The sequence below is a fragment of the Kogia breviceps genome, chromosome 3 (genome assembly GCF_026419965.1).
Source record: "Kogia breviceps isolate mKogBre1 chromosome 3, mKogBre1 haplotype 1, whole genome shotgun sequence".
NCBI classification, from domain to species: Eukaryota; Metazoa; Chordata; class Mammalia; order Artiodactyla; family Physeteridae; genus Kogia; species Kogia breviceps.
Genome location: NC_081312.1, coordinates 79,163,969 through 79,189,405, shown reverse-complemented (window position 1 = coordinate 79,189,405; position 25,437 = coordinate 79,163,969). Strand labels below are relative to the sequence as shown.

At 34.7% G+C, this 25,437-nt stretch overlaps 1 protein-coding gene across 3 annotated transcripts in view; it reads left to right on the top strand.

Moving 5' to 3' along the window:
• The window catches only part of AQR (aquarius intron-binding spliceosomal factor), a 107,943-nt gene that overhangs the window by 18,456 nt on the left and 64,050 nt on the right, over positions 1-25,437 (top strand). For all 3 annotated transcript variants that reach the window (XR_010839639.1, XM_059056463.2, XM_059056462.2), the window contains exons 7-16: positions 1,159-1,227; positions 2,280-2,380; positions 4,785-4,861; positions 8,081-8,145; positions 9,281-9,397; positions 11,145-11,258; positions 12,753-12,856; positions 18,029-18,131; positions 20,675-20,795; positions 23,903-24,044. Coding sequence is in view for 2 of the 3 variants with exons in the window: in XM_059056463.2 (XP_058912446.1) it covers positions 1,159-1,227; positions 2,280-2,380; positions 4,785-4,861; positions 8,081-8,145; positions 9,281-9,397; positions 11,145-11,258; positions 12,753-12,856; positions 18,029-18,131; positions 20,675-20,795; positions 23,903-24,044 (1,013 nt within the window). In the remaining variant the exon portion in view is untranslated. The remainder of the gene's footprint in view (positions 1-1,158; positions 1,228-2,279; positions 2,381-4,784; positions 4,862-8,080; positions 8,146-9,280; positions 9,398-11,144; positions 11,259-12,752; positions 12,857-18,028; positions 18,132-20,674; positions 20,796-23,902; positions 24,045-25,437) is intronic.

Here is a 25,437-nt window from a genome sequence, read left to right as displayed (position 1 = left end):
CTGAAGATATATACCTATTTATTTAAAGATAGGTGCTTCTGAATTGATAGTGCATTTAGACCCATACAGGAGAATGCATGGGGTTTTTTTCTTACCCTGAAAAAAGTCTTGGTAGATGGATGATTATTATCTGTTTCCATGTAGTACCTCACATGGATCTTGTAAAGACATAAGAAAAAGATTTATGATATGTCACTATTATCTCTTTAACATTTATTAAATTAAAAACAAATGTAAATAGATGTGATTCCTTGTCAGCAGTTGAACAAAAACAAGATTTAATTAGTATTAGTAGTTTGGTGCTAGGTTTAATTAACTTAAAAGCTAGCTTATTATTGAAATACTTTATTTTTTTCAACTTATCGTCAATTCTCATTATTTGAGGTAGCTATGCTCTATAAAGTAGCTGCAAACACTGAACTAGCTATAACTGAACCATTGCTCTTGGGGAAAATACAGGGTTAGGTTCATGCAAGCCTCTGGTCACAACAAACTGATCAGCGTATAACTGTTTTATGTGTTTTTGTGTAAAGTCACCTTATGTAATACATGTTGTTGATTTATTAACATTGAACTTGTGGTCAGCAGTGCTGTAACTTAGAACAAACCTTATGTAACACACATATTTCCTCTGTAAGGCACATCACAGCCTTCTAACACCCAGGAACACTGGACGACACTTCAGTCCTGTGCTTGGGGCCATTTTAAATAGCAAAATCACCAACAAACACACTAATGTGAAAAAGTAGCACTAAATAGACCAAGAAAAGATGCTAGTGTATAATATGAGAGCTGAAGCAAGAAGGCAGAGCATCACCTTGTCCAGCCTCAGCTGGAAATGTGTGTGTTGGGCAGCTCACATTTTTCTCCGCTCTGAGCTGACAATGAATGACAGCAAAAGCATCGGGAATATTGAATTGGGTATTACAAATACATTTTTGCAAGTGGATGAATTCACAGATGTGGCATCTACAAATAATGAGGCTTGACTGTATCTTTTTCTAAAAGTATTGAACTTAATAATAAAATATCATTAATTTGAAAGTACTGATGGCATGTTTTCCCCCAGGACTTAAAAAGGCAGTACGTGCCTTATGTAAAGACTTAGGTTAAAGTGCTGGTGTGTTTATAAACTTGGTCTCTTCATGCTTTAAACAGGAAGTAGACTTGATACGGAGTCAAGTACAGCAGCTTATCTCCCTCCCAATGTGGATGGGCTTACAGCCTGTAAGTATCTAATTTCAGAAAGTTACATATATTTATAAGTGGAATGTGGTTTTAGACTGTGTAGCTTTAATATGGATATAAAATGGTAGCTAAAAATCCCCTTTCCTGCTTACAAAATTTGTCTAATTTACTATGCATTAACTTATCATAGATGTAGTTTTTTCCATTTTAAAGTTTTTATATGTAAACTAGCATATGTTTCACCTGATTTCATTATTGTAAGGTGAAATAAGGTAATATCTATTGCATTCAGAGAGGAGTTAATTTAGTAAAATATTATTACTCGTATATATATCTTTGGATGAGACTAAATACAGACTTGAATTTTTTATTTTCCTTGATTGGAATGTACATACAGCTATAGGAGAAGATCAGAATTATGTTTAGTATTAGCAGCTTCATTTTTTTCATCAAATTCTTGTTGGATAATATGTGCCAGTATCAAATTAACAGATCTTAGGGAATAAAGTTAAAATTATCAAATTTCAGTATAATACTATGTTCAGAATTCCATTTCCTGCTCGTGGGTGGTTTTGTAGACGCCCAGATATGCAAGCTCATTCATAGGTACCAGTTGATGAAGGTGAAAACAGGCATGTATAAATAATTAATACTAAGTTAAAAATAGATAAGTGCGATAAGAAAGAATGTGGTGATGTGGACATTTCCTTATTGTGATAGCTGTTTTATGTTCATTGTTTCAAACCCTTTTTTTGAACTTTAATGCTCCTAAATGTTAATGCTCATATTATTCAAATTGAAGTCCTTAATTTTAGAAATAAAAAAATTTATTATTGAGCTTAAAATCTTGACTAGAAAAGGCAGTTTCTTTTGTCTTATTTTTTTCTATTAACAAGTGTCAGAATTGAACAGTTCTTTAAAATATAGGTGTTTGTTTCTTAGTTTTCAGGTTTTGTCATGTTGCTTTCTGGTTTTATCCCATTGCTCTATATTATATCCATACATTAGAAAAACTACCTAATAATTGATCTAATCTTTATCCTTGTAAACTTTGGGGTTACTGATGATTGAATGTCACATCACTCTTTCAGGCACGGTTGGAATTAGAATTAAAAAAGACACCTAAACTAAGAAAATTCTGGAACTTGATTAAAAAGAATGATGAAAAGATGGATCCAGAAGCAAGAGAACAGTATGTTGCCAAAGCTTTGTTCCATGTTGGTTTCTTATGCTGGGTTGTGAGTCTTAGATGTTGCTGACTTGATTTGTTGTTTCCTTTACATACTGCTGAACCAAATAAATGATTAAGAAGCACTTAGACTGTCATAGGAATATTTTTCTCAAAGGTCCAAGGGAGAAGCCAAAACTTCACCACGTTTTTCTCCTTTCCCTTATCTCTGCTCCCGTCATAAGTGTATCACTGGGTCTTCCCCTTGCCTGTTGTCCATCATAGTCTCTGTTGTGGATGGTTCTCAATTTTCTCCACAATCTGCAGGCTATCAGTCCAACTGATCTTTCTTTTTTCTTACTCCTGCACTCTTAACAATGACTAATACACTCCATTTTATACAGTTCATTCATTCCATAAATATTGAATGTATTATTTTTCTGAGTACTATTATAAGTATAGGGGCTGTGGCAGTGAAGAAAATGGAAAGTAATTCCTGCTCTTGTGGAGCTTACATTCTAGTTGGGGAAGGAAGCAAATAACAGGTGACTTATATGGTATATTATATGGTGGTCCATGCTAAGGAGAAAAATAAATCAAGTATAACAGTTAAGGAAGCAGATGAAGGCTGCCGGGTATTTTAATAGTAATTATTACCAATTGGATAAAAGTCTGGTAGCAAGCATTTATTTCATCAAACAAAGTGCTGTTAGTAGGACACAGGGGAAGAATCTGTATACTCTAAGAGATTTGTTCCTCTCTCTCTTTGAGGCTATCTGGTCTGACTGTGCTTTTGCCTGATTTACTCTCTGACTCTTCCAGCAGTGATCCTTTTTCTTTATTCATCTTTAAGTGCTCTTTTCCACTCACTATTTTTTCCCTCTGCTTATATGCTTAGGACTCGCTTCCCTTGGGCCTGTGATAACTTCTTCTGACTCTATTTTTTCCTTCACTTAGGGGAGTAGTCTGTATACACCTGTAGATAGTAATTGAAGTCATGAGTATGAGGGAGATTATGTAGTGAGTATGTAAACTATGAAAAGAGGGTTGAGGACAAAAAGAAGTGAAGCTTGGAGTTATGCTGGTGATTACTGAAAATGAGAAGAACTGAAAAAAGCTGGATATCAGAGAAACAAGTTTAGGAGTAAGGAAGTGAGAGCTATAAGGACAGGATATTAGGGTCAGAATAGGAATATCCTTTCTTTAACTTCGAACTCCAGTCTCATCTCTTCCATGGTATCTTTCTAACCAATAGCGTCTTGATTGGGCTAATTAATTACATGATATCTTTGCATTATTTGACTACTTCTAAAAAATTTAAACTCTCTCTTCCCATGACCTCAATATGATTTAATTCCAAATCGATAGACTATTCATTGTTTTGTAAACATTCCTTCCCTAACTACCCTTTCCACTCCACTTAATTGAAGGGTAACCTTCTAAATGCTCTTCCACACCAACTACTTTAGGCCACAGTGCTTTCTTCTTCTGAACTCCTAAAACAGACTGTGTTTCTTATTGAAACATCAGGTCTTTTCATAATGATTAGACTATGTATAGTTGTTTAGAGTATAGGTTCTACACTCAGACTTAACTAGGTTTCACACTCACCTGCCGTGTAACTTTGGGCAAGTTACTGCACCTCCTTCAACCTCAGTGTGAAATCAAGACAATAGTACCTGTTTCGTAGGACTGTCATCAGTATGAGACTATTTTGTATGATGTACTTAACACAGCTCACATCCTGGCACAGTAAGTGCTCAGTTAATGTCAGCCAGTTTTATTAATGCTGGCTTGTGCTATTAATTATATTTTATGACTTGTCATTTCAAGTATATTTTAGTCATTCTCCTTTTTATTTCCACCACAACTGGCATAATCAGTTGCAGCCATCCAGTACCTTATGATTTTTTTTTTTCTTATGATTGTTTTTTGATTAGTTGGTACATAGTGCATCTTAAATTAGTAATGAGTAAAAAGTTGTTTTTTAAACACTTAATTTTTATACATCGTAATACTCTATTATGTTTAATAGTTTAAACATATCAAAGTATGTAATTGCTTATCTCATTTTAACTACATACTTAAATGTTAGATTTTTTATGTTTCAAGAGCAGACTGTAAATGAAATTTTGAAAACTTTCTAGTCCTGACCTTTAAATCACAAGTGAAAACTTTTACAGTAAGACGATAGAGATGCTTTCTTGGCTGGTTTATTAGGCCAGTAATGAGGCTCTTCTTTTCTTCATGTAGTGCTGTATTTACATTCAAAGAAGAAGCTGTGTGTTTAAATTATGGTCCTGATTTCAGAGAGAAATGGAACATTTTGAACAGTGTAAGAAAGGCTGTTCAGCATTTAAATTTTACTTTTGAAATAATTATTTCTCAAAAATAATTTGGTCACTGTTTGTTTTCTCTCTGATTTTAGAGCCTATCAAGAAAGAAGATTTCTTTCACAACTCATCCAGAAGTTTATCTCTGTGCTGAAATCAGTTCCACTTTCTGGTAACTCTCTTCCTCTTCTCAGCTCATTTGTGAAGTTACCATTTAGATGCCCATATAGTATTTACTAATCTTTAGTCTAAAAACTCCTCTCAGAATGATTTTAAATTATATTGACAAGGGATTATGTCCTTCCCTTTTCAAATAAGTTACCAGTATGAGTATTGTGGCTGCCTTAGAAATTCACGTAATTTAAGGGCACCAGCATGGTTATTAAAATGTTCATTTATTTATTTTTGGAGCTTGCTTATAAGCCACAGGTCCTGAACAAGGTTCTGGGACATGGTGAACAAGACAGTCACAGACCCTGTCTACATGGCATTTACAATTTGCTGAGTAGTGTTTTCAAGCAATATCAAATATTGTTAGGAGAGGAAGAGGAGAATTATTTTGAGATACGAGCAACAAGATGAAATGGGAAGGATTTTCCTCCATCGTGGCCCCCATTTATTGATGAAACAAATATAAATATATGCTATGTAGAGTATAAATTTCAAAATATATCATGATTATACTGTATATAGATAGATGTGTGTGTGTGTGTGTGTGTGTGTGTGTGTGTGAGAGAGAGAGAGAGAGAGAGAGAGAGAGAGTGTGAGACCTATGTACCAGGAAGAGCTAATTACATTATTCTGGGTTGGCAAGATCTTTATAAGCATTTATGTATGCTATATATGATATGTCATTGGTTGTTAATATTTTATTTTCTAACTGGAATATAATCTAAGAACAATGCTGCAGGTGTACTATATTTATATGCACCAGAGATTATAGCATATATATGAATCAGATTGTAGCTTTGTTTAAACGGAAATACAACAATTATTTACTTATATATGTTGCCGCACCCCCCCCAAAGTAATAGTTTACAATCAAAAATCACACCTGTAATTCAGTGACGAGTAGATACTAATGCTATAAATGCTAATTTATGGTACCTGATTTGGGGCATAATATCAGTATTACTACCAGCATCAGTATAAAGAAAAAATTGTCATATGCTTGTAATTTATGTCACTTAATATTTGTGTATTTAAATCTTTCAGTTAAGAACCTTAAACGTGGAAAGAGGACTTAGACTTGGTTTCCTTGGCACAAATAGTAATAATGAGAACCAGTAATGTCTGTAACAATTAGGGTCATAAAAATTGATGTCATCTTGGGAATTCCTTCATGGTCCAGTGTGTAGGACTCAGTGCTTTCACTGCCGTGGGCCTGGGTTTGATCCCTGGTCGGGGAGCTAAAATCCCACAAGCCGCGCAGCGTGGCCAAAAAAAAAAATTGATGTCACATAGAAAGGTTTGAAAGTCAAGTAAATACAACAATATAGGACCTGCAGTAATTTTAACATCCTATAAACTACTAACAGTTGCCATTGTCATAATATATTGTCAGAAAACAAAATTTCTTAGATCTTGAGCTTTAATCAAAATCTGTTAACTTTCTGGCAAAGGAACCAACAAGGTGATGAAAATAGTGTGCCAGTTCAGAGAGGGCATTAAAAACAGAATATATAGTTAGGAAACAGAAAACTAATTTATAAAAGAGTAAAAAAGATTGTGTGTAGTTTCATTTTACAGGGTCATTACAGACAACCTGTCCATATCAATTGTTATAAAGGAAATCTGTGTAGGATGGTCTGAGATGTCAGGACTGCTATCAGAAGAAAGGAAAAATACACAATACACATAAAAAGCAAACAATAAGGATATATTGATGTCTGAAACTGAAATAACAGGGCTTCAGCTCTGAAGAATTATGCCTAGTATGGCCAATTAGTGTAAAAATATGCTGTTTTATCCACCAGAACTCAGAAATTGAGTACCAGGCATCACGTTCTAATTTTAAATAGGCCATTGCCAGTAATTTTCTCAAGCAATAAATAAAAATACAAATACAGCTCTTGTTCACTTTTAAAATTTTGGACAAAATTATTTTCCTTTGACAATAATAAGAACAAAAGATACAACAGAGGACCGATTTGAATGGATTTAATTTAAAAGTCGCTCCTTTAAATTCTTTAGTTTTAGTGGCTGTGTGACCTAGACTATGTCTCAGAAAACCTGGATTCTAGTTCTAACCAGCCATTACTTGGTTCTGTACTTTTATCAAGTCATTTTCCTCTGGTCCTCAGTTTCTTACCTGGAAAATGAAGAGCTAGTACAGATGTTCTCTGAGGTCTTTTCCAGCTGTGAAATTCTATAGTTATTTTAGGGTTTGGATTATGGGCATGTGTTAGTTACAAAAGTATTCATATTTCTTTCTTCACCTAATGCCTTCTATTTTCCTGTATGCTGCAAGTAAAAGAGTGGACTTATTTAAGCATTTGTAGAATGCCTTCTACAGGTCTAGCACTGGTTTATTTGCTGCTGGGAGTCCTTAGCCTAGGGACCCTGAAATTATCTCCTTTTCAGTTGAAACAGTCTTGTCAGGTTGGTTTCAGCTGGTAAAATAGCAGAACAGTTTCTGACATTAGAAGAAAAAGACATTTGTAATATGAAAGCATGTCATGTCACAAGGTTGTAATTCTTTTAAAAACAAATGTTTTTAAAAATAGTACATTAATGCTCATGAATAACAAGATAGTGATTTAAAAAATATTTTATTGCTCTGTGTCATTGACATTTTAATGTCAAAGTTAATACATGTACAGTGAAAAGAAGTCACAAAAATTATCCCTTTAATTAGTTTGTTTTGTATCTTCCCCACCCATTTTCTGTGCATTTTAAAGATATATATATATATATATATATGTGTGTGTGTGTGTGTATACAGGTACACATACATGTATGTGTTTATGCATATGAAAGAAGTTCTAGATGTTTAGTATGTGAAGAAAATAAGGAAAGTAGGTCAATAACTGATAAAACTGCCTTTCTAGTTTTTCTATTCAAGTTTTTTCAACATCTAATCACTTGGTACAGATTTTTAAAAATTAACACTTTAAAAATATTTTTGCACGTCTGATTTTTAAAATGTGTCTCTCATCTAAGCTACATTTTTCATTTTCTCATATTTATAGAGCTTACTGTAAGGGTAAGGCCTGCCCTTTGTGAATATATGTGAGGTCTGTGCTCTGAACCATAGTTAGTCCAATCCTGATGAATGAGACAAATAACCTTGTTATTGTTTAAATAACTAAATAACTGCCAATTTTTAGATATAGTACCATAAAACACCCTAAGTAAGAAAGTTTTAACATGTTTTCTCTGTTATGTCTAGAACCTGTCACTATGGACAAAGTTCATTACTGTGAAAGATTTATTGAACTTATGATTGATCTAGAGGTAAGAAGTGTGCAGTGACTTTTCTGTTACATAATCATTAAGGAGGCTAAGATTAAGCCTATGACTATATATGAAATATTTCTTTATCACCTCAAACTGGCCTTAGTTTGTTTGTACCTATTTCAAAATGTCTTATAGAGAAGAAAGTCAAAAGTGATTGACCCTTGAAGTTTTCAGATGACTGTCAAATGGCTGCATTTGTATAAAAAACATTACTTAGTATAGTTATTAAACATGAGTCCAGCAATGGCAATTTATTTTGTGTCACATTTAATACCCCTACATAGAGTTTTAAAAAGTGCTGAAGTTATAGATTTATGGCCATCTCTTTAATAATCTCACTTTTCTAAATGTGCCTGATATTATTGATGAAGAAAGATATAGCTGCTTGCTGTAGTCAATTTTTAAAATTAAGATTTTTAAAAAAGATTTCATGCTACCAGATGCAAGATTTTGATACAAAGTTCAGATGCAGAGTTGGTATAGTTCAGATTGAATTCCTTTCCTTTCCTTTCCTTTCCTCTCCCTCTTTAATGCAGGAAATTGAAGGAAATCCTTTCTGTTCATTCATTCAGGAGAGCTAGGGTGGTTTCTAGACATGAGGATTAGAGTATTGGACTAGCAGTCATTCATGAGATCTTCATTGAGATTCCAGCTCTGCCAGTAACTATAATCTCTGAGGATCTCAGTAACCTCCCCTTTAACATGAGGGTATTTGACTAGATTAGTGATTTCCAAACTGTGATTGTCATAGTTTCTCAGTATTGTCTTTCTGACTGTCATAGAATGATATGGGAAGAGGAAACTGAGAAAGGGATCTCCATTTAGGGTTTTCCACTCCCTGTTCCCCATTTTTAAACCTGCACACAATACATATCGGGATTTCATATAAGATTTTGTTTGAAAACTAGCGGCCAGGGTATCTGAGATTTCTTCCAGTGCTGGATTTTATTTAGAAACATTACCACTGAATTTATTTACAGCGTGGACCAGACCCTTTGCTTTGTGCAGAGTGTCTTTTGGGGGGCTGAGGGTACTTTGTATGTGATTAACACTTCTGCACTATGTATCAGTAGACTTCACCTGTAGCTGGGAGAGCATGCAGACTTATTGCTGTGGTGATTATTTTCTCTAGGCCCTGCTCCCCACGAGACGCTGGTTTAATACCATCCTGGATGACTCCCACCTTTTGGTTCACTGTTACCTTTCCAATCTTGTTCGTAGAGAAGAGGATGGCCATCTTTTTTCCCAGGTGAGCACTGGTGGATCTGAACATATTTATTGTTTTCATTTCTAAGTCAATCTTTTCTTTCTTTGCCACGCACCTACCTGGGAGTACTGGGGCATGGTGCAACGTATATTTTGCTGAATACTGAATTGAATGATGTAAATTCCTAATTAGTCATTTTAAAGTAAAAACAAGTCTTAATATACAAAATGGATGCCTTCTTGTATAGGTGGCCTGTACTAATTTTATATTATAACCCTTTTTTCTCTTCTGAATATTCATTTTATTAATGTAAACAGTAAAACAAGCATTATTAAATTTGAGGGGAATAGGTAATTCAAATAAACGTTTTGTTAATCATATGTGATTTTATTATTGGACTAAATTATGTGTGATGTAGTCCCACATACTCATATGTATTTTGATTCTATGTCAGTAACCACTGTGGACTATAATAGATGATAAGCATTAATTTCGAGTGAACTATGCCCTAATATCATGGCTCTCTTTGCATAAGACGAGGGTGACAGAGGCAGCTGATAGCGTGGAAGTACATATACACTTAGACTGCTGCCTTGAGTTGGAAGGCAAGTGAACTTTGTTTACTGCCTTGGGTAGGAAGACACACTATTAAGGTTTCCCATTTCCTGTAATGTCATCCAGAAGAAAAGTCTTCTAACAAACTTTTAACAGTTGCCTTTCAGATCACAGCTGGAGATAAAATTTTCATGTGTGTATTTGCACACTGTCCTAAGAATTCTTTTATCTTGTATCTGTAAGCATTCCTTTTTTTTCTATTCTCTTATTAAATTTTACCCAGTGATTTGTTGCATATATTAAAATACATTAAAATCCTAATATCTGGGGGGGAGGGATAAATTGGGAGATTGGGATTGACACATAGACACTACTATATATAAAATAGATAACTAATAAGAACCTACTATATAGCACAGGGAACTCTACTCAATACTGTGTAATGGCCTGTATGGGAAAAGAATCTAAAAAACAGTAGATATATGTATATGTATAACTGATTCACTTTGCTGTACAGCAGAAACTAGCACAACATTGTAAATCAACTATACACCAAAGAAAATTAATTTAAAAAATCCTAATATCTGATCTGCCATAGATTAGAATTAAGAATAATAAAAATTTGGGGTGAATGGAGCCCCAAATTCTGTTGATTCTGTTGATACTGCCAGCACAGGGGGAAAGCAGGCCTTCTTAAAGCACCAGGAACTAAGCCAAAGAAAGCATGATGGCCATGGAGACCGAAGAGAGGAATGAATAGCTTAGCTTTTCCCACCTTGCTGTTTTTTCTAATAGAAGCATAGAGAAGAGTATCTCTAATTGTGAATTGCAAAACCCTCATCAGAAAATTTTAAGTGGCATAAGACCTCAGGAGTTCCCTCTAATGATATACTATGTAGATAGATTTTTTTTTCCATTAAAATGATTGACTTCCTTTGATTAGTTCCTTAATGTCTCTTTAGTATTTGGATTGCAGTTGAAGTTCTTTCCTGTAGAAGTAGACCATGTGTATGAAATAAACTTAACAGTTTGTTCACAAGGCATATACTTTATGCTCATATAAATAAAACACGTTTGTGTATGTGCTGAAATGTTTGTTGCAATGTTTACATTCCAAAGCTTTTCAGTACCTCTAAGAAGGTATGGGGACTTGTTTATTATTTTTAATACTGTCTATTTTTGCTTTCTTGTTCTCATGTTTACACAGTTTATTAATTTAAATGTATCCTTTCAGCTTTTGGACATGCTTAAGTTCTATACTGGTTTTGAGATTAATGATCAGACTGGAAATGCTCTGACAGAGAATGAGATGACTACAATTCACTATGATAGAATTACTTCTCTACAGGTAATTGAAATGCATTATAGCCTTTGCGTCCACTCCATGAAGTTGAGTCATAAATAATTTAGGTTTTATATAGTACAAATAGGAAAGCTACTAATTTAATAGTGTGTTCATCTTGAATTTTTAAAATATTGCTAATTCTGATGGATTCATGAAAAAGAATGCTTTCTTTTATAGTTCTCAATCTTGAGACTCAGTATATTGATATTTGACACTCAAAAAATGTTAGTTACTGGGCCAGTTTAGTGTGTTTAAGTATCAGTTTTATTTTATGAAAGAGTATTTCAACTTGACAAAGTATGTGTAAGTGCTTTGTACATTTTAAAGATGAACACATGTAATGGAACTGAAATTTACCAATGCAGCTCAGATATGCCCCAAAAGTACCTTTGCTTCTATTACTGAGCTCATTTTGCTCTTGAACTCAGTTTTGTCTGGTGGCAGCTTTTATTTCTCAATTTAAAGTAATTCAGTTCTTTACATTTCAAAGAGTCTTTTTTTGGGTAAAGACTCAGCCAAACTTAAGTTCAAATTGTCTTTCATAATCACCTCAGACATCTTTTCCTGCTTTTCTCAGAACATGAGTGTTTTTGTCCTTCTGCCTCTGTCCTTGAAGTGACCACAGCGGGTGTGGTGTGTGGCTGTTCTCCTGGCCACCAGCAAGGCACAATGACTGCTCCCTTGGAGCTTGGTTGTCAACCTACTGACAAGGCCCCAGCCCTTGTTCTTCATGGTGCTGGAGTCCTCCTGGGAGCTGACTCGCCTTCATTTCTTAGCTCAGGCAGCTCACTTTCAGGCTTGGTTTCAGGGTCATTTTGCCATTGCCTGTAGTTGTTTCATGGCAGACTCATCGATAACCTTGGCAACCCTCTGTGTCATCCCGTACAGAGCACGTGAAGACTTGTGGATCTTCCCAGTGCCACATGAGCATTATGGAGGACTAAGAATGTTTTTTTCACACACACTTAATCAAATCAGCATAATGCTGCTCTTTTCTGTTTCCTTGCAGCTTACCCCACGTTGGTTGGAGGTGTTACCCTGCGAGGTTCTCTCTTTCCAGAGTTCCAGAGTAAAGCAGGGCACAAAAACACTATGCTGTAGGCCTCTCCCTTGAGATACATCTTCATTGGGAGTTGCCCTTGAGACTTTCTTATAGTTTTGTTAGGCCAATTCTTGATCATAAAGTGTTTTGTTTTGTTCTTTCTCTTCTCCTGTCAGTGAAGCTGGCCTTCCTGGCTATTTTCTTATATATTCAAAATACAGTTTTAGAAATCAAAAACTGAACATTGATTCTCTGTACTCTCGGGCTAGAACAATTCTGTTTTTTTTCCCATTGTATCTAATGCTTTTGAATAAGGCAGAGGTCACATATGAGAAGCATATAAGAAAGAGAATTGCATTAATTAAAAAATTTTTTTTCCATTATGCAGTATATGTTGTAATTTATTATATTAATATGTAGGCATTAATTAATTGATTAATTCTGTTCTTTTCTAGAGAGCTGCTTTTGCACATTTCCCTGAACTCTATGATTTTGCCCTCTCAAATGTTGCAGAAGTAGATACTCGGGAATCCTTGATCAAGTTTTTTGGACCTCTTAGGTAAGGCAATATGAAAGGACAACTGAATTTTAATTTTCTTTTTTGGTTTTAGTTATTTTTGCACTACTTTAGGTGATGTTACTTGTTGTACTACTGTTTATTGACAACTAGAACTAGTGCTTCTCTCTAGCATTTGTTATCTTTGAGTCACTTAAATATAATTATACATCTTCTCTTTATTTTGGTAAAATTTTTATTTTTTGTAACTTATATATTTTTCCTAGATCTCAAATTTTTTTAGAGTCGAATATGAGCTGGTATCCCATCAGTCGTAAATAACATACAACAGAAACCAGTAAAATGTTCATCCTATGTGATATTAGAGATTAGGCATAAGAAAATTTTTGCATGTTTAAAATTTATTAAATTGTAATGTTCTCTGGCATCTCTGTGAGTATACTTTTTTGAAAATAGCAATAATGGCATACATTTATTTACTTTGTGATAGGTACTCTACTAGTATGTAAATAACTTAATCCTCAAAATATTCATGTGAGAGGGGTAGGTACCATTTTACATATAAGGTAGCTGAGGCACAGAAGAGTTGAGTACTTTGCCTAAGTCACACAGCAAGTAAGTGGCAAAGATAGGATTTTTTTTCTTTTTTTTTTTTTTCTTTTTTTAATCTTTGGCTTCGTTGGGTCTTCGTTGCTGCGCGCGGGCTTTCTCTAGTTGCTTCGAGTGAGGGCTACTCTTCATTACAGTGCACAGGCTTCTCATTGTGGTGGCTTCTTGCCGTGGAGCACGGGCTCTAGATGCACGGGCTTCAGTAGTTGTGCCACACGGGCTCAGTAGTTGTGGCTCATGGGCTCTAGAGCACAGGCTTAGTAGTTGTGGTGCCTGGGCTTAGTTGCTCCGCGGCATGTGGGATCTTCCCGGACCAGGGCTGGAACCCGTGTCCCCTGCATTGGCAGGCAGGTTCTTAAGCACTGCGCCAACAGGGAAGCCCCAAAGATAGGATTTGAACCTAGGTATTCTGACTTCTGAGCCCTAGTTATTATTTTTTTGAGGTATGATTGGCATAAAACATTATATTAGTTTCAGGTGTATAACAGAATCATTTAATATTTGTATTTATTGTGAAATTGATCACCATGAGTCTAGGTAGCATTTATCTCCATATATATAGAACTTTTTGGTCTTGTGGTGAGAATGTCTAAGATCTACTTTCTTTGCAACTTGCAAGTATGCAGTACACTATTACTAATTACAGTCACCATGCTGTACAATTACATACCCATGACTTATTTGTTTTATAACTGGAAGTTTGTACATTTTGATCTCCTTTACCATTTCACCCCCCTTTGCCTCGGGCAACCACCAGTCTGTTCCCTGTTTCTGTAAGCTTGGATTTTTTTTGCGGGGGGGGGGGTTGTTTTAAAATTCCACATATAAGTGACCCATACAGTATTTGTCTTTCTCTTTCTGACTTATTTCACTTAGCATAATGGCCTTAGGGTCCATCCATGTTGTTGCAAATGGCAAGATTTCATTTTTTCATTTCATTTTTTATTCTGAGCCCTAACTTTTGACCACTGTTCTCTGTTATCTCCTCATTTTTCCTTAACTCCGGGGAGAATTTATGTGTAGTTAATTGGCTATTTAAACTGAAACAAACTGAGATTGGTTTGGTCATTCATTTTCATATGAGGATATGTAATAACTTATAATAACACACAGGTCTACTTCCTTCTTTTAAATAATGGCATTGAGTTCTGTTGAACAGGTCTACGATACTATTTTTTGATCACTCACCTATTGATGGATCTTTAATTTTTTAAATTTTTGACTATAACAAACAATTAGGCAATGAACATTCTTTTTACTTCTATTTTAAAAATTTTAGTACTGATTCCCAGAAGCAGAAGCAGAATGGCTGACTCAAAGGGGTTATGTGTTTAAATTTTGTTATATATTGCTAAATTATCTTCCCAAAACATGCCAATTATACACTTAGATCAATAGCGTTTGAGGATTTATTTCTCTCCCTTCCAATACTAGGTAAATTAGTTTTTCATTTTTGCCAGTCCAAGGACAGAAAAATTCTCATTGTTTTACTTGCATTCTGTGGTTATATGTTACTTTCTGGTTGTTATCCTTTGCTATTTTGTATTCCATTGTTTGTCATTTTATTGATTTTTTAAAATAAAGAACGTTTATTCTGGATATTAATATTTTGTCTAGTTCTGTTGCAATTATTTTGTCTCAGTTTCTCCCTTTTAAACTTTGTTTATGGTATATTTTGTTATTATAGATGTTTTAAATTTTTAATCACATCTTTCAATCTTCTTTTTAGTAACAATAATAAATGTTTTATTTAGAAGGCCTTCTTCACCAGAAGATTACAAAAATATTATATTTTTAAAGCACTTTTGTAGATTTTTTTCTTACATTTAATTTAATAGCTGTATAGTCTATCCAGGGAATTTTTTGTCCATAGAGCTCCTTTATACTCTTACAAATCATTGAGGACCACAAAGAACTTTTTTAATGTGGATTATAGCCATTATATTTACTACATTAGAAACTAAAAGTAGAGGAATTTTAAATATTTAATTTATTTTAAAAATCAAGTAAAATCCATTGTATATTTCATACATATTGTTAATGAAAAATATATACTCCATAATGAAAAAAAATACATAGTGAGAAGACTAGCATTGTTTCACAGTTTTGCAAATCTTTTTAATGTCTGGCTTAATGAAAGACAGTTGGATTTGCAGATCTGCTGTAGGTTTCAGTTTGTTTTAAGATGTTATTTTGCCTGAAGTAAATGAAGAAAATCCACTCTTACACAGAGGGAAGTTTATTTTAAAAGCTTTTTCAAGTAATTAGGACTATTATTCTTTGATACATATCAAAACTTGACAGTTGATAGATTTCTTGAAAGTTAGTTTCATTGTGGTATCTGAAACCATGTTAAGGAAGTCTGTGCAATTAAAGTGAATTAATTTTTTAAATGGAGAGATACTCCTTGTTCATGGATGAGAGGACTCAGTTAAGGTGTGGATTCTGCCCAGATTGATCTATAGATATAATTCAGTTCCAGTCAGAGTCCCAGCAGGATATTTTATAGAAACTGACAAGCTTATTCTAAAACTCATATGGAAATGCAAAGGAACTAGAATAGTCAAAACCATTTTGAAAAAGAACAAAGTTGGAGGATTTCCACTACCTAATTTCAAGACTTACTGTAAAGTTAAAGTGATCAAGACATTGTGGTATTGAAAACAGGGTAGACATTATAGATTACTGGAACAGAGTCAAGTTCAGAAATAGACCACACGTATACGGTTAGTTGGGTTTTGACTAAGGTGCCAAGGCAACTCAGTGGAAAAGAGAGAATTTCAGCAGTGGTACCGGACAGCCATATGCAAAGTATGAAACTTGACCCATTCCTCACATCTTATACAAAAATTAACTCAAAGTGAATCATAGACCTAAATATCAAAATTAAAACTTAGGAAATATAGGAGAAAATCTTTGTGATTGTGCTTTGTGCAAAGATTTCTGTAGACACCAGGGCACGGTCTTTAAAGGAAACAACTGATAAATTGGACTTCATCAAAATTAAAAATTTCTATTTGAAAGACATTGTTAAGAGAATGAAAGACAAGCCCCAAACAGGGAGAAAATATTGGCTAAATACATATCTGATGATGGACTGGTATCTGGAAGTCTGAGAACTCAATTATAAGAAAACAGCTTAATAAAAATATGGCTATAGATTTGAACAGATACTTCACCAAAGAAGATATATAGATTTCAATAAGCCTATAGAAAGATGCCTAACATCATTAGTCATTAGGAAAAGCAAATTTAAATCATAATGAGATATCATTATGTACCTATTAGAATTGTTTATAAAAAAACAACAGTGTATTAACTCTTGACGGGTATGTGGAGCAACTGGAATTCTCATGCATTGCTGATGAGAATTCAAAATGGTAGTGCCCCTTTGGAAAAATTTGATAGTTTCTTGCAGAAACATGCGCTTACTGTGCGATCTAGTGTTCTCACAGGCATACCCAAGAGAAATGAAAACTTAACATTCACAGAAAAATCTGTACAAAAGTATATATAGTGGCTTTATTTATAGTTGTCAAAAACTGGATTATATAAATATGCTTCAACTGGCGAGTAAATAAACACATTGTGAAATATCCGTATAATGGAATATTACTCAGCGATAAAAAGGAACCAACTACAGATACCCACAACGGTGTGGGTGAATCTCAAATGTATTATGCTGAGTGAAAGCAGCCAGCATCAAAAGGCTGCATAATGTATGATTACATTTATTTGACCTTCTGGAAAAAGCAAATTTATAGAGATTGAAAACACATTAGTGGTTACCAGGGACAGGGATAGAGAGTTTGAGGGCCTTTTGGGGGTAATGAAACTGTATTTGAGTGGTTGAAAGCTGTCAGGTAAGTAGTGGCAAATGCAAGTTTTTCAAAATTTCAGTTTTTCACTCTGAAATTCGAATTTTATCTTTGGCAACATATACTGTCAGTTATTTTCCTTGAAGTTAGGTTTATTTTGTTCAGGTTTTTTGCTGTTACTCAAGTCTGAATGACTGTAGTTTGTCAGTCGTTCTGACAAACGTTCTTTTTACACAAGTAAATATTGTGTGCAAAATGTATACTTCCCACTCTGTCACACAGATTTTTTAAAAAACAGATAACTCAAGTCCAAATTTAATAAACTTAATAATTTTTTACTGTTTCATCAAGGACATTTTTAAACAAAACTGGTGGGGGTTTTTTGTTTGTTTTAATAACTGTTACAGTGAGGAATGCTGTGACCACTTCTTGTACTGGTTGGTGCCACTGCCTTGATCCATGCCGCCAGTTTCACCCATTATCGCACTGTCACTGTATATGTAAAGACAGTGAGAAAAAAACTTAATAATGTCTTGGTATTAATATGAAAAAGTATTGTCCTTGTAGCTTCCCTGAAATAATCTTGGGGACCATGAGAGGTTTGCAGAAGACAATTTGAGAATTCTGTATTAGGGGTTTAACTCTTTGCTGATTTCATATATTTGTTGCTTGTGTCATAGGATTATATTTTCTACGTAAAAATTTTTAAGCCGTCTGTAAAATGATGTTTCAAAAATGAATTAAGTTGTAATAAAATATTCTGATCTGAGTATTCTTTATTCTGCAGTTCAAGTACACTCCACCAGGTGGCATCATACCTCTGCTTGTTACCAACTCTTCCTAAAGGTGAAGACACAACTTTTGATAAAGAATTTCTTCTAGAATTGTTGGTAAATATTAATGTTCTTTGAATTTTGCATGTGGTTTTCCCTACTTTTTTAAAATAATTCTTAAAGATGCAGGTAGGTACAGATTTTTTCCTGGGCTAAAATATTGGTAGGTAATGCTTACTTGTTTGGGAACTATACCATCATTTGATTTTGTCAGATTTCTTTTTCATCTCTTAGATTTCTTTTTTCAAGTGTCTTCCCTCTTATAACTGCTTTATAGCATGGATTTGTTCCATGCAAATATTTACGAGCAACATCTGTGTCAGGCTCTGGATTCAAGCACTGGGGGTACAGAGATGGCCGACACTGTTCCTGCCTTCAAGAGGTCACAGTTATACCTACACACACACACGAGAGAGAGAGATGATACGTATATATTCATATCTATCTGTTTATTTTTAAGTTATTATTTAAATATAGTACCTTGAATATTAAGCCATACTTTTATCACTAGAGAGCTCAGGAATGTTTAAAAATAGAAGAAGTTATTACCAACTTAGTGGTTTAAGAATTCTAAGGGATTTCTCAGTCATTTTGGGGAATGAGTATTAGTTTGAGCATCAACTCTTAAACTAATACTTTTTTGTGTGAGGTTTTATTTTTTTAGTACAGTTCAGGTTCATAGCAAAACTGAGGGGAAGGGATATACTTTATTTTTTAAAATTCCACGAGATATTTCATAAAGTAGATGAGTATTTAACCATACACCACTATGAATATCTAGGTTGTTTGCATGCTCACTAGTACAAATAATGATGCAGTCTTAATACATGCCTCTTTGTGCCCATATGTGGACATTTAGGAGAGGTACCCAGAAGTGAAATTATTTGATGTGCTTATTTAAAAGATAAAAGATGCAGCCAGACTGTCCTCCAAAAGCTGTATGTTCCCATCAACAGTGTATTAAAGTATGTTTCCTTAAGCTTTCATCGGCATTGGATGCTTTGAGTCGCCTCAATTTTGCCAGTCTCATGGGTTAACAAAAGAAAACTGGTCTTAATTTTTTGTTTGCTGACTGCTGTAAGGTTGCGTTGTCTTTTATATGTTTCAGACATTTTTTATACCTATACAAATGTACACTGCATGGATTTGTAAATACATTTTTTTACACATATGGAACAATAACGGGCACATTTTTTTTGTAACATATTTCAAGCTAATACTTCTAATACGGGGTATAAAATACAGTTCCTTACTGTAGAGAGGAAGATAATATGCTTATTTTGGGGGTAGTAACAGGAAACTATTTGTAGCAGGTGTTTTAAGCCTGGTGACAGGTGTTTAAGTGCCATTTGGAGAGAAATCCTTGGGAAGCGTTTTAAATTAACTCAAGTATAGAAAATACTTTTTTATCGATATATTTACTTGCATGAAATGGATGTCCTGGGTCACTATCTTTCCCTTCCTTCTTACAAATCACTTTTCATTGTCTCTGACTACAAGTGCTTTCTAAAAATTCCTTGTCCTGTTTTCTGATAATGTAAAATCTTCTCTGGTAAGTCAGGTTTTGGAGATTAATAATAAATCCTTACTATAGAAAGAAATGAGGACTTTTCCAGGAACCTTTCTAATGGAAAATAGGTTTGAGTATAAAGTTGATCCTACCTATGCTTTTTAGGGTCTTATAGCTAAGATTTCATCCTTAAAATTTAAATAGTTGTGTGAAAAGAAAACAGTTTAAAAAATTTATAGTGCTACAGCATTATCTTTCATTTCCTCCCCCTCTTAAAGGATTTTTTCAGGCTTTGTATTCTTCTAATATCCAACCAGATATGATTAAAAAATTCAACTATGCATATTGTTTAGATGATATCAAACTGTCTTCTTTCCTAAAACAATACTATCTCTACTGAAAAGAATGTGACACAGTTTTCAAATATATCATTATTTTAGCATCTCTTAATTAGGTAACAAACTTATTTCTGTATTTGAGATAGATCATTGTAGTATTAACAATGGAGGGGTACATAGAGAACATCAAGTACAACTCTCTCGTTTTACAAAGAAGACTGAGGCCAAGTTATTAATAAACTTATCCAGATTATTTACCTAGTTAGTACAAGAATGAAAACTGTAACCTAGGGCTTAGGGCTCCCATTTTTTTTCTTACATTGGTGAATGCTGTGTTGCTGTGGGTTTTAAGATCTTGGCATGTGCCAGACACTTTGACATTATTTTACAATATTCCACTTCATTTTCATAAGAAACCTAAGAAGAGAGTGGCATTTTACTCTGCTTTACTGAAAAGGAAACTAAAATCAGGGAAGTTGAAGCAACTTGCCCAGCTTTCACATAGCCCATAAGTAGAAGTGCTAGGTGTTGAACTCAGATCTGTCTGATTCCAAAATCCATCACAATCAGTACATCTTTCTTCTTTGATTTGTGGAGAACATGAAAAAAGGAAAAAAAAAAGTCTCTTGTTAAGTGCTACAATAACTCAGACATGAAACTTCTCCTTCCATACTTTCTGTTGAATTTCTCCATGAATTATTTTGATTGAAAAAAGATAATTCTGACTTTCTTTCTAAACCTGTTTCCTTTAGGTATCTCGTCACGAGCGTCGAATTTCTCAGATTCAGCAGTTGAACCAGATGCCTTTGTATCCAACCGAGAAAATCATATGGGATGAAAATATTGTCCCAACTGAGTACTATTCTGGGGAAGGTATGGTAACAAAGTACAGTATTCAGATGTAACATGAAACTTAATTTAGAATTCATCATATATAACTGAACATACTCCTATCTGCTATATACATTAGGGTAATTTTCTGGTACCCTCAAGTTCAACTTTAGAAGCGAGAAACTATTCAGTGTTTTGAATGCTTAGCATTAAAGATTTTTATTAAATTTAAGCATTGCCTAATGAATATGTGTGTTTGTGTGTGTGTGTATCATCCTGTATAAAATGTGCCCGTAAAGCTGTGTGTTCAGGAGACCTAATAATAACAAGAAGTATAGCTTTCATTATGTCACTGTAACAGGCTTTGTTTGGTAGTGTTTTATTTTTCAAAGCCTCTTCTAGAGGCTCTTTTGAATTCTTTGTAGAGCCAGCTAATGACGTCCAAAAGAAAGTCATTGTCATTAGTTAAGATAAACCCTTAGTTTTGATCCAGAGTAGTATTGCCTACTATGTTCATCTACCTCTTTCAACAGATTTGTTTCTAAATGCTCATCCTCTAATGATGAGAATTTGCCACATTTGAGTATATGCCAAAGTGCATTCTGACACATTTTTTTTTTTTTTTTTTTTTTTTGTGGTATGCGGGCCTCACTGTTGTGGCCTCTCCCGTTGCGGAGCACAGGCCCCGGACGCCCAGGCCTAGCGGCCATGGCTCACGGGCTTAGTTGCTCCGCGGCATGTGGGATCTTCCCGGACCAGGGCACGAACCCGTGTCTCCTGCATCGGCAGGCGGACTCTCAACCACTGCGCCACCAGGGAAGCCCATTCTGACACATTTTGAAGGCATATTTCAAAAAAAAATTTCTGGAAGTTTTTTGAATAACAGTGTCATGATTAGTAGAGATGTGGCTATTTTAAAGAGATCACCAATATAGGTATTGGTATATTTATTTAAAAGAAAATTGTTTCTTCAGAGTCATATCCTGGAGCCATAATTCCAATAAACCCAGTGCACTAAAATTGTACTAGATTTCAGAATAATCAGTTCTCAAATCTTTTTATATTCTGACAGTGATTAATGCATTGTTTTCTCAGTTTTCTAATTTGTTCATACTAAAAGCATTTGTGACCATATATGTATGAATAACACTTAAGAATATTTTGTCTTTTTAATGAAAAGTTTGTGTCCTTGAAAATGTAAACAGTCTTATGTCTAGCTTTTGGTACTATTCAGTGATGTTGGTCTGAGTTTAAAACATATTTTGCTTAGTATAAAGTGTTGCTTTTCTTTCGCTCCTATGATTAATGAAGTTAAGTGAAAAGAATTACTTCTCAAAATTTGTCTTTGTACCTGTCTTGCCATGGTTCTTCACGGACCATGGGTGAAACTGTGCTTGTGGGGCCCGGTATTCAATGCTATGAGATAGGCAAAGATCAAAGCCAATCCAGCACAATTATGCAAGCTACTTCCAGCTCCCAAGGAGAGAAAATAAGTGTGAAATTGGGACAGATATTTTAAAAATATAGTTTAAGAATTGTAAAGAAAGTCTTTGTAAAGTGTTGCCTTTTTAAAACCTTTTTTTTGTAAAATAAACACAAATATAGAAAGCCCACACAAAATAAAGATAGAGCTTTACTAATTATCTTAAGGGAAATACCCTAAAATCCTTAGAATCACCTTGTCAGCTATCCCAGAATCCTTCTGTGTACCCCTTCCTACTTACTGCTTTCTCCCTCCACTGGAAAGTAACCATTTCTTGACTTTTACAGCAATCACTGTCTCACTATTTCTTCATAGTTTTATTACACAATTGTGCATCCCTAGACGCCATAGTCAGTCCTGTACATTTTAAGATGCCTTTTATTTTACAGGTACCCACTGTATCCCTTTCTTTTCTTTCTGTTGAAGACCCTGAGTTGTTTGATCTGTATAGTTTTCCAAAGTCTAGATTCTTCTAATTGACTACTCACAGTACAGTTCACCATGTCTCTCTGCTCTTTATTTATTTTTTTCTACAAATTGGCTTGATCAGGCAGAGGCATTCTCTCTTTGGCAAGATCCTTGGTGGTGGTGTATTCTTTCATCAGGAGGCACATGATGTCTGGTTGTCTCTGTTTTTGTGATATTGCTGTTTAATACCTAGATTTGTTAATTCAGGGAGGGTTACAAAATAGTGATATGTTAATTTTTTTTCACATAAGTATGCTATCAAAGATGCTTTCAGCTTCTGGCTTGAAACAAATTGAATAAAAGTCAGAGTTTACTAACAAATGATGTGAAATTTTTGTACATTGATGTTTCTTGCTTTTAGGTACATTGTTTCTTTGATAAGTATGGATAGGGATGGTGAAAATAATATGATTTGCTAGTAAAATGTGTTTTGGGGTTCTTTTTTTTTTAAGATTTTTTTGATGTGGACCATTTTTAAAGTCTTTATTGAATTTGTTACAATATTGCTTCTATTTTATGTTTTGGTTCTTTGGCTGCGAGGCATGTGGGATCTTAGCTACCCGATCAGGTATCAAACCCACACCCCCTGCACTGGAAGGTGAAGTCTTAACCACTGGACCACCAGGGAAGTCCCTGGGGGCCTTCTTTTTTGACCTTTTTGATATTGGTGCTGAGTGCTTGGTTACTTATTATCCCAGGGAAGTAGTGTTAGGTGAAGGTAATGGAAAGAATATGGTTCATTAATGTTGTCAGAGAAGGGAAATAACTTCAGGAATAACATACAATCAATGCCTTATCCTTAAAGGCTAGCAAAATGGCAAAGGTTCAGAGCACAGTAGTGATCACCGAAGACAGAGTTGTGTAATGTAATATACTAATTCAGTATAACACAAACTAACTACTTGTGTTAAAGTATCTTTAAATACCTTTTAGAAACACTGTTTGCATATGAGTCATTGATGTGCAGATTACATGTATTAATGAAATTCATCCTTTATGCCCAGTCTTAATAGATGGCATTTGTTAACTTGGTTTCAGTTTCTGTGTGGAAATAAGAATATGACCTTATCAAATATGCTGTATTTTAGACACCATTAAACTAGATTCTTAACAGATTTGTGCTGCCTTTTTTTAATACATAAAGCAGATGTCTGATTTTAAAAAATAATTCAAATATGGATGTTATTTTCCTTTTCAGGTTGTCTTGCTCTTCCCAAGTTGAATTTGCAGTTTTTGACTCTTCATGATTACCTCCTAAGGAACTTTAACCTCTTCCGCTTAGAATCAACTTATGAAATTAGGCAGGACATCGAGGATAGTGTCAGCAGAATGAAGCCATGGTTAGTAAATTGGTTCTACTTGCAATGAAGAGATGCAAACAGTGACTGACATACTTCTGTCAGAAACCTCACACGTGTAATTAGAAATAATATATCTGTCGTGAAGATGCCCTTTAAAATATGAGATATTTACTCTGTGAGAAGTTCTTGAATGTGAATTAGATCCAGAGTGCTAAAATAGAAAATATGTGTCTGGGTCGTTGGAAGTGGGGCTGAGGGTAAGGGAAGAGAGGTCATTGTTCTGGGAAGTGAGGCGGGAGGGAGAAATGTAGGGGGGAGGAGGTTGGGCATTAGTAAAAGGGTAAAGAGGGAAGGGTATGGGCTGGCCAGCAGGCCTGTACTAGGCAGGGCAGTTTAAGTCCTGGGAGAAGCTTATGATAAAGGGGTATTCTGTTACCCCAGCCGCTCTTGTGGCTGTCACCACTAGTCTCAGTCAGCCTCTCTAAAGGACCTGGCAGGAGATGAGGGGCATAGCTGAACATTGCACACAGTGGCACATTGGGACATTTTCCCTGCCCTCCATCCATAGGTTGCCTTGAAGAGACTAAATCATCCGCATTTACTTTTAGGGCCTGTTGAGAAGGTTTCGTTATTTGAAGAACTTTTATGCCTAAACTCGGATTTCCACCTGCTAGCTTCTGTCTGGAACTCCTTTAGCTAAGAAAAGACTTTCATTCTGTTGTAGGCAGCTCTGCATTATAAGATTTGTGAAGGTTCATTTTGCTTTTTAGACATGACTAACTTGGGGTAAATGCCCTTCATTCACTATTTCATTCTAGGTATGAAATTATTGGAGATAAGTTATATATCACACTTGACTGTAAATGAATAAAATAATTCTGTAAAATGAATTTTCATTAAATTATTGTCACACCATGCATACGTATGTACAATTGTACTGCCTTCTATATGAAAAGCTTAACATATTTTGAGTGTGAACTGATTCAGGTATCTTCCAGGCTTCTCTCCTTACTAATTACAGAGAGCTGCCATGGACACTGTGATTATGATGTTTTTTTTCACTTCCATATTTTATTTCATACACAGTTCTAGTTTTTAATTAATTATTATGTGAAAAGTTATTCTGGGTGAGAGTCTAAAACGCAACAAAGTATTTTTGACTTAATAATCAGTTGAGTCAGTGGGCAGGCTAGCACTGTGCAATTTGTATACCCACTGGCTGATCGTCTCTGCCCACAGCTTTGCTGAAATTATTGCCCATTGTTTGGACCCCAGGGGAGTGCTTGATCAGAAAGCTGCCTTACAATTTATGGTTACCTTGCACTTATGTGCTCAGATTCTGGACCTAATTTTGGTCATTTTGCAAAGTAAGGACTTAGTTACTAGCAGCTCATCAAGTAGAACTCATTTATATTTTACTTAATATTTTACT